We start from the raw sequence: 9,058 nt of genomic DNA on the forward strand, positions 1-9,058 counted from the left end.
GAGGTTGTTTAAAGGTTTCAACAGAGCTGGTGAATTATTGCTGCAGCTGAGGACATAGCAGAAGTGAAGAAAGAGAGCCTTCACTTTATCTCTCCTGGGTCTGGGTCACAGGAGTCACAGGGCTATCATGCATGTCAGGAGCTCCAGTCTTTAATCACAGAAGAGATGCTCTCCTACTTTTTCTTTAGTCGCCTCATCGCTTATCCCCAGATCAACTGACAATATGCCAGTGTCCTGTCCAACCGGCTGCTGAGTCAGCTAACAAATGGCTGTCTGAAGATTTGCCCTGTGGCCCCTCCGTGATTATACAAGTGCTACTGGCAGGCCTTCTGCTGCCACATTTATGAGGAATAAGCCCAAATTTACAGTACATGTGGGTGACACAGATCTGTGCGAGGTGCATGGGCTGAATTCTAAATGCTTATTTTCTAGTTTATAAATGGTCTGGTTTCTGGGAAGACGAGTATTAAATTAATCTGAAAAAATTCAGGCAAAACAATTTCAACTGACATTCCATTTGCGAGTTTTATCCCAAACGTTTGGTTTGTTATATCAACTTTACTTTGTAACCAGAAAGTTTGAACCTTCAAAATGGCCGCATAAATCTGGTTGAGCCCAATTCATAACAGCTCCAGTGCAGCTACTTGCTGGACAGTAGATCTGACTGGATGTAATGAGAAAGGAGTTATAAGCAGACTGTACCCTGTATTTCCATGTACAATAACAAACAGTATTTTGTCATTCTTGAATTTGCAGTGCTTGATTAAAATCATCGTTTATTTGGATACCACGTGCATTTTTGGCAACCTAAAGGAAGTAAATAAAATTGTTAATTTCTGTGTCCATGTACCGTTTATTTGCAAGAGCAGATCGTTTATTCAGAATGACTGATATTGGCTGTTTCCAAATGTTTACTAAGAAATATTATACACTATATAGTGAACTCAACGCATCCAACAATACATCATGAATAGTAGTGTACAGAGAAATTGATAGATACTTTATTCATCCCCTCAAGGAAATACAGATATCCAGTAGCTCATATATAAATCTAAGTAATAGACGGTAAAATGAAATAAAACAACCAATAGAACAGCAGATGGTCACCAACCCGAGCACAATATCCAGTATCGTGAGCGTGAGCTGTCGTGTTTGTTATGATTATACGTTGCCATGTTTGTTTAACAGTTTCTTAGCTGTGTAATAAATTGTGAATTTGTACGCATGTATTAAGGTATGTGCATTACAGCAGAAACCATGGTTAGTGCTTCAGCTAGCTAATGTCAGGTATTGCTCTTTTGTACATTAACTGCCATTGGCAGCATCATTTCGTTAAAGCTAGATTGTCATTCTCGTCCTTAAGTTATGAGTTTCAATCCTTTCTCAGCTACGTACATTTCCTGTTTTGTTTTGCTACTCACCTTGTGCCTGGTGTCAGGTGTCTTCAGTTCCTGCCCTCATGTTTTCCAACTGTTCTGATTGTTTCCACTGTGTTCAATTATCGGGCAGCCCTCATGTGTATATATACTGTGTTCAAATGGAACTTGTGAGCTTGTGGTTACAACATGAGAAGTCATGTGCACCATATGTTTGGCTTTCAAGACACTCCGTCGTACAAGCACATGGACGCCGTCTAGAAGCCACAGAGGTTAACAATTTAGCAAGCTAAGAGGGTAATCAGGAATGCAAACGCACAGAGGGAAACGATGAGGTCGTTGGCAAGATCAACATTTTCCTCAGACATAAGCTATTATCTGATTTATGAAGACAATCTCTACATGACTTAACCATTTGAAACCGAGGCTATTTACAGGATCTCTTCACTACCTTCACTTCAAAGCACGTCTTGGTCATTGTAGGGGCTAACCATTTTTGCTATATCTTGTGTTTTCCAAGACAGTCTAGGGTATCCGAATCTTCCTCTTTGTCTGTGAACACAGTTCATCACTGCATCTACAAATGCAGGTTAAAACTCTCCAAAGAAGAAACCAGATTGAAACATGATCCAGAAATGGACTGAGGTGAAGTGGAAAACTGTCCTGTGGTCCAACAAAATTCAAATTTGAGATTCTTTTTGTAAATCATGGACGCTGCATCCTCCAGGTTAAAGAGGAGAAGGACCATCCAGCTTGTTATCAACGCTCAGTTCAGAACACACCCTCTGTAATGGTACAGGGATGGATTAGTGCTCATGGCATTGGTAGCTTGCAAATCGTGGAGTAAACTATGATTGCCAAACAATATATACAGGTTTTGAAGGAGCATATGCTTTTTTGGCCTATCATTAAACGGAAAATATGACAAAGGAGACTGCATTGATGAAACATATGAGAGGAAGAAAAGAGAAAGGTATTGTGAATTAGTGGCTGAAGTAGAGGGTTGGGGGTCGAGCACAAGGGTGCATCCAGTGGAGGTCGGTTGTTGAGGATTGGACAAGCTCTGAGAAGGCACTGGGTTCATGAGTAAGCCAGGTTTCCGTAAAACATAGAACATCCAACCCATAAAAACAAGTCCTTTAAAATGAAAGTCTTGTTAGTTAGCGATCTGAAAATGGCTGAGGCCATTCTGGTCTTCACCAGATTACCAGCTGCTTTGGAGGCATGGCTGAATGAACAGAGTTTGCAAAAGCGGGCTGGAGCCAGGTGTTGAGACTGAGAGTGCGAATGGGGCCAGATAAAAATAATGCCTTCCCACATCTTTTAAAAAAGTCAAAATCTATTTTGTCCATTGAGTGTTGTCTGGCACCTTACGATGGAGTCACCAGCAATGATGTTTCAATGAGAGAAAAGCGGGTGAGTGGATGGGAACTGAGGGCTGTGGTCACTGGGCGACGTATGATCAGCCGCCCCACACCGCATTGGTGACCCGAGTTGTGGTGCTCCGGTCTGGGCAGGAACAGGTTCATACCGGGAAGTGGAGCTTATTCCATGGGATGCATTCATTGACATCAAACAAGAGACACCACCAGACCGTCGGACCACTGCCTCTTTTAGAAGCCTTCCCCTAGAGACAGAGTGTGAGGATTGGGGCCACTTGTTAAGTGGGGCAGTGGGAACACTGGCAATGTGATCGTCTCATGCAGGAGGAGACTGCAGAAGCAGAAATCGAGGCATGCTCATCACTGGACCACGTCAGCGACTTGTCCATAGCGGTTTGAGAGAACCAGAGTAGCGTGAGGATCCATCCAGTCTGGGTGGACTACGTCAGCCCAGGTGGCATCAGGCTGGGAAGGTATGGGCTCCAGCATGTCTGCAACAGTCACCGGCACCACGGCGGCCTCCACCGTACCAGGGCCAGGGGGAATCATGCCTGGGTTCCTCCGACTGGGTGAAGTCTGTGTCTGCAAGTTATTTGTGTTATTCATTTTACCCTGTCAAGGCCAAGTGGCTGAAAAATAGCAGAGCCTTCAGACAGACAGTAGTAAGTCTGTGCGGTCTCCAGATTCAAGCAGCTCAGGGACGCTCAGGCCACCTTGCTCGGATCAGCCTGCCTCTGCTCCGGTCGTCTGTCTGTCCTGAGGAGGTCACTCTCACCAGCCTGCACAAACCCTCAGACATTCTGCCTCTCCGTGTTCCTGCCCCGACCCCGGGAGGAGCTCGGGTCGGTAGTGACTGTTTGTTGGCTTTCAGCCATTCTGGACTTGGCTTTTGGCACGCACGATTCCCTGGATTGATTACCTGTCCTGTGTCGTCAAATAAACATTCTCATTGTTCAAGTCATCTGCTGTGTGTGCTGCGTTTGAGTCTGTTCACACGCTACCTCATAACACAGAGGACTCCATTAACCACAGACACTCTGACCACAAACTCACCTGAGACTCCTGTCCCTCTCTCTGTTGCTAAGCCTCCTCTCAGTGACTCCTCCTGGAGACTCCCGTTCTCCGCGGACTTATTACATCTCCACATAATCGTTTCATAACCCTGCTGTTTAATAAATACTGTTCATTTTACACCGTTTTCTGCATTCTGCTGTCGGTCCAGTTCCAGTAAACCCTTACAAAATAAAAAAGAAACAAAAAGGAAATAAAAAGAAAAGCAGACTGTTCTAGTGAGATGAACAGTCTGAGACAGATATGGGCCAAGGCAAGAAAAAAAAAGAGAACAAAGTTGGAGCAGTTGTCAACTACGTCAGATTTTCAAACCTCCGTGAGACGCAAAGCCTGAGGGAGTTTTTATTCAGGCTTTGTCTTCATGCTAGACGTGTCCTTCTATCCATTCTGTTATGATTGGGGGCAGAGGTACAAATTAAATTGACTACAAAGAGAAACATCCACAAACTCAAAATGACCACAAAGAGAAACAAAACAAGCAAGAAGAGTGATAGCATGGCAGCGAAGAAATACAGAGATGCAAAATCAGCACAAAATAAAATTAACAACAAAATGATTACAAAGGTACAAAAAGACAAACGTCTAGTAATGCATGTTTATAGACTTTCAGTCTAGGTGGGCTCCTTCTATGGGGTTATAGGCCTTTTGTTGTCTCTACCCATGGGCCCATATTTTCAGTTTTCACTTGGCGCATTAAGAAACATTTAAACATATTACTGTATTGTCTGTTGAATAGTGTCATAGCTTTAATGCCATTAAAAAAAAAAAAAAAAAAAAAAAGTAGTATTCGTGATTTCACGAGTGTTACACAACCAAGTAAAACCAGTTGTCTTGCTTTCATCAGGATTTGTACCTTCATTTGAATATCATCACCACGCCAATATGTATTTTCGTGTGGGCAAACTGAACTGGGACATCTTTACTCATTGTGATCAATCTCTTTTGGCCAGATTAGTTTCACATCACACATATATTCTAAGGTGGTTCTAAGAGTGCTTCATGATGGAAAACACACCACAGGCTTTGCTGTCATTGATTCAGCCTCATTTCAGCCTTGTATGGATTAGTGGTGCATTGTCACCTTAGACGGGAGGCAGATGTTGGGCTGCACATTTATCTGCCGTAGCTAAAAGAGGATAGCGTACATGCTGCTTCACCACGCTGACCTAAATTTATCATTCCAGGGCCCGTGCTTCCAAACGCACCTCTTGCAGTCAAGTTATTGCAATCAGAGCAGGGCAATGGCTTGTTAAGAGGAAAGTACCTGCTTTTCAGAGTGCATTGTCTGCACTCTAAAGGTCTGGAAGCAGAGGCGTTGGATTTCTTCAGTGTGTGTTCGTGATGAAATGGCCATGCATGGTGTGGTGGCGACGATGACGCCCATGGTTCACTTATACCACATTTGGACCCGCTGAGTACTGCAAATATTTGAAATGTCAATCCGTTTGATAATGTCAGTAGGCCTAGAAAAGCTGACTCTGCACTACAGGCGACTCACACCGCTGAATATAAGCAGCTCTCCCCTCCCTCTCATCCCCCTCCCCCCCATTTTTTTTTCTCTTTTTACCTCTCCACTAATCCCCCTTCTCTGTGGCTACTTCACTCCACATTGCCTGCAGGAAGCAGGGAGGAGGCTAGACAGGTCACAGATGGCTGCTCTGACCTCTGTAGTTCACAGTCAACTGAGTAATACAGGTTCTAATAAAACTGTATAAAAGTAAAAAATAAAAGTCTTTGAAATACAATTATGATACCGTCAGATGCAAATGTTTGGCCGTCTATGGGCAAATTACGATTTCTGGAATTCTGAAGTGAAAAGACGTTAATACAACCCCTTCAGATATCAGATATTAAAATTGATTTTTTTTTTTTTTTTTTAAATTTTAATACACTTTTACTTTTTGTTTCAGGAACTTAAAATATTTTGTAATTTGTGCATGTGCAAATGTTTGGGCCCCCATCTCATTGAAACATCTTAATTAACTTCTTAGACCTTAATTGAGTAGTCCCACATTGAGTAGATCAAGAATCACCAGGAATTGCCAGCAGGTCAAAATTGTGTAAATGATAAATTACGACCAAATACCAGCAAAACTAACAGCTTTTCCATCAGCTTCAGCTGCTCGTGTTTAGTGCTTAGTAACTCATATTGGCATGCGAACAAATTAAGCTTTTAATTACTTTGAACAACAGAATTTGGCTGATATAAGACATCTACGTTCACTTCTTACGTCGCAGTGAGCGTATTGCGTCACTTCCTGCCTACAAACTTTGTGACTGGTGTTACTTCTCTCCGCTATTTCGGCTTCTTTTCCTGAATTAAACGTATCTTAACTCTCTCCACACTCCTTCTAATCTGAAGTTAAAACTCACGCTTGCCCTTCTTGAGCAGTTCTACTGTTAAATCTTTGACCAACGTTCACTTAACTTGCCGTTTTGGTACTGCTAGCTTAGCAGTTAGCAATGGCTTCCCTCTCTCTCCCTCCACCTCTTCTTGTTTTTCCTGCTCGGTGTGTGACATGTTTAGTTACGACCCTGCCTCCCTTCATGATAATGCTACCTGTAATAAATGTAGTGTAGTTAGAGCTCTGGAGGCCAGGGTCACCGAATTAGAATCGCAGCTGTGCACCATGCTATACAACCAGCTAGCCGTAGGAGCTAATCAGGTAGTGGGTGTGCAGCTGTCCAGGGCTACAGGCTTAGTGAGCCGGTCCCCCACAGCACCCGAACAGCCGGGCGGCTGGGTGGCAGTACGAAGGAGGCATAGTCCCAAGCAGAAGCCCACGGTTCACCACCGACCCCTTCACGTCTCCAACCGATTTTCCCCACTGGGCGAAACACCCGCTGAGAAACCAACTCTGGTTATTGGAGACTCTATTTTGTGGAACGTGAAGTTAGCGAAACCAGCAGCCAGAGACGGATGTCTTCCCGGGGCCAGAGCGGGCGACATTGAATTAAACCTTAAACTGCTGGCTAATGCTAATCATAAATACAGTCAGATTGTTATTAACGTCGGCAGTAACGACACCCGGTTACGCCAATCGGAGGTCACTAAAGTTAATGTGGAATCGGTGTGCAACTTTGCAAAAACAACGTGGGACTCCGTAGTTTCCTCTGGACCCCTTCCTAACCGGACCAGTGATGACATGTTTAGCCGTACGTCTTCGCTTCACCGCTGGTTGTCGAGGTGGTGTCCCGCTAACAATGTGGGCTTCATTGACAATTGGAATACTTTCTGGGGAAAACCTGGTCTGATCCGGAGAGACGGCATCCATCCTACTTTGAATGGTGCAGCTCTTCTTTCTAGAAATATGGCCGTGTCTCATAACAGCCCTAAAACCTGACATCCAGGGTTGAGGCCAGGATGCAGAGCTGCAGTCTTACAGCTCCTCCTTAACTTCCACCAACAGATAATCTCAGGTAAATACGTTGACTTGGCACAACTCATCCTCCCTCCCCTCCACCAACACGCTGAACCTAGGGTGATCGATAGCCATGAGAGCCTCATTATCATGCGTGCCTCAGCGCCAGCCCGCTCCAAAGAGCTCACCCCGCCTGAGTTCGCGTATGCTTTATCCCTGTATAGAGATGTCCCCTGCACCCCATTCCCAGCTAGGAGGACAGAGTTAGATCCCACCTTTCCATAATCCTCGATCGAGCTCTCCGCTTTGGCGGAGCAGGATTTTACCAATACCACATCCAATTTGCTTCAGAAGCTGCAGCCCGTCTCCTCCAGTTCAATGAGGCCACTTACTGGGGTACCCTCGACCAGGAACTCTACTGCCGCATTTTTGCCGCCCGTCCAGCTCTCCCCTGCAAATTATGCAGCGCCCCTTCCCATCCCGCCTCCGCGTGCACCATCCCCATTCAACCACGTCCCCAAAGCCAACCTTCAACCACCACTCACCCGACTTCCTAGTTATAACTCCTCCTTTATCACCTCCAGCCCACAGTCTCTTGACCATGAAATCAGTCTTCGCTCAGATTGGCGTCCCTCTCTCTGAAGAGAAAACAGAAGGTCCTTCACACATCTTGGAGTTTCTCGGGATTACTCTCAACACTGTCCGGTTCCAAGCTTCTTTGCCGGCGGAGAAACTCCACCACATCATTCTCCTCCTACAAAACGTTCTTCTTACTCCCTCTTGCACCAAACGACAACTGCTCTCCCTCTTGGGACAGCTGAACTTTGCCTTGCGCATCATCCCCAGGGCCGCTCCTTTATTTCGCACTTGCTCTCCCTCGCATCATCTAAACCCTCACTTATCGATCCGGTCTCCATGGATACCCCCTCCAGAACAGCGATGCGGCTGCACCTCCTCTCCAACTGGAACGGTATCACCTTCTTTTACGATGACCAACTTTCCAACCCAGAAGGCATTCAGCTCTATGCTGACGCTGTTCCTTCCGCCGGTTTTGGGGGCCACTACGGCAGATGATGGTTTTCAGCTGAATGGCCCATCGAGTTCCGCAACTTCCTCCAAGGCTCCCTCCAATCATCTTCAGCAGTCAGCGCATCGAGATACCCACCATTAAGGTTTACCTTAGTATCAACTTCTTTGCAAAATGACTCACTGGCTCCCCTGCAACGCTCTCCCAGTCGTCTTTAAAGGCCTTCAGCGCCAAACACCTACACCGACTCCTCGCCGTCTCCCACGAACCACCGATCTTATTTCTCGCTGCATTGCCACCCTTCGCTCGAACCCACTTTTCCGCCCACCTGGCACGCACTCTAGAATCCATGTTTCTACTTGCTTTCTTCAGTTTCTTGCGATGCTCAGAATTTGCTTCTTCTTCAGCCAAGTTTAACCCTAGTCTCCACCCTTGCGTATCCGACCTCTATCCCATCTCCGAAGATTGCTTCGGCTATTCGCTCAAACGGAGCAAAACAAACCAGGTAAGCAACCCAGTTCCCATATTTTACTTTAAACTAAATTCATATCTGAGCCCCTATGAACCTCTCATACACTATCTGCAGCTCAGGAAAATGCAGCAAACTTCTTCCCATGAACCGCTGTTCATCACCGAAACAGGCCAAGTTGCCAATCGATCCTGGTTCCTTTTACACTTCAGAGCAGTTCTAATCACCTCCGGGATTAATCCTGACTCCTTCTCTGGCCACTCCTTCCGCATAGGGGCAGCCACCACTGCGTCAAGATGTTATTCAGACCAGTTGGAAATGTTTCCTGAGACTTCTGAAGCCCAACTTCTACTGTTCTGCTGTGACATCAT

At 45.4% G+C, this 9,058-nt stretch overlaps 1 protein-coding gene across 1 annotated transcript; it reads left to right on the forward strand.

The window, feature by feature from the left end:
• The first annotated feature begins 3,233 nt into the window (after positions 1-3,233).
• Positions 3,234-7,173, forward strand: LOC138625087 (uncharacterized). The gene is made up of 3 exons (XM_069705776.1): positions 3,234-3,313; positions 3,442-3,600; positions 6,279-7,173. Exons 1-3 carry the CDS (start codon positions 3,234-3,236, stop codon positions 7,171-7,173), a joined length of 1,134 nt encoding a protein of 377 aa, XP_069561877.1.
• Positions 7,174-9,058: the final 1,885 nt, after the last annotated feature.

The sequence above is a fragment of the Brachyistius frenatus genome, unplaced genomic scaffold, assembly GCF_029030835.1.
Source record: "Brachyistius frenatus isolate BFR_SWC_R1_liver_20210118 unplaced genomic scaffold, ASM2903083v1 Contig_59, whole genome shotgun sequence".
Classification (NCBI taxonomy): Eukaryota; Metazoa; Chordata; class Actinopteri; family Embiotocidae; genus Brachyistius; species Brachyistius frenatus.

What these genes read in the sequence shown, in the direction of transcription:
- LOC138625087 (XM_069705776.1), top strand. Translation starts at nt 3,234, where the DNA reads ATGGGCTCCAGCATGTCTGCAACAGTCACCGGCACCACGGCGGCCTCC. An exon ending in CCAGGGGGAATCATGCCTGG is followed by an intron (nt 3,314 to 3,441) that starts GTTCCTCCGACT and finishes TGCGGTCTCCAG; the next exon opens with ATTCAAGCAGCTCAGGGACG. An exon ending in CGACCCCGGGAGGAGCTCGG is followed by an intron (nt 3,601 to 6,278) that starts GTCGGTAGTGAC and finishes TGGTACTGCTAG; the next exon opens with CTTAGCAGTTAGCAATGGCT.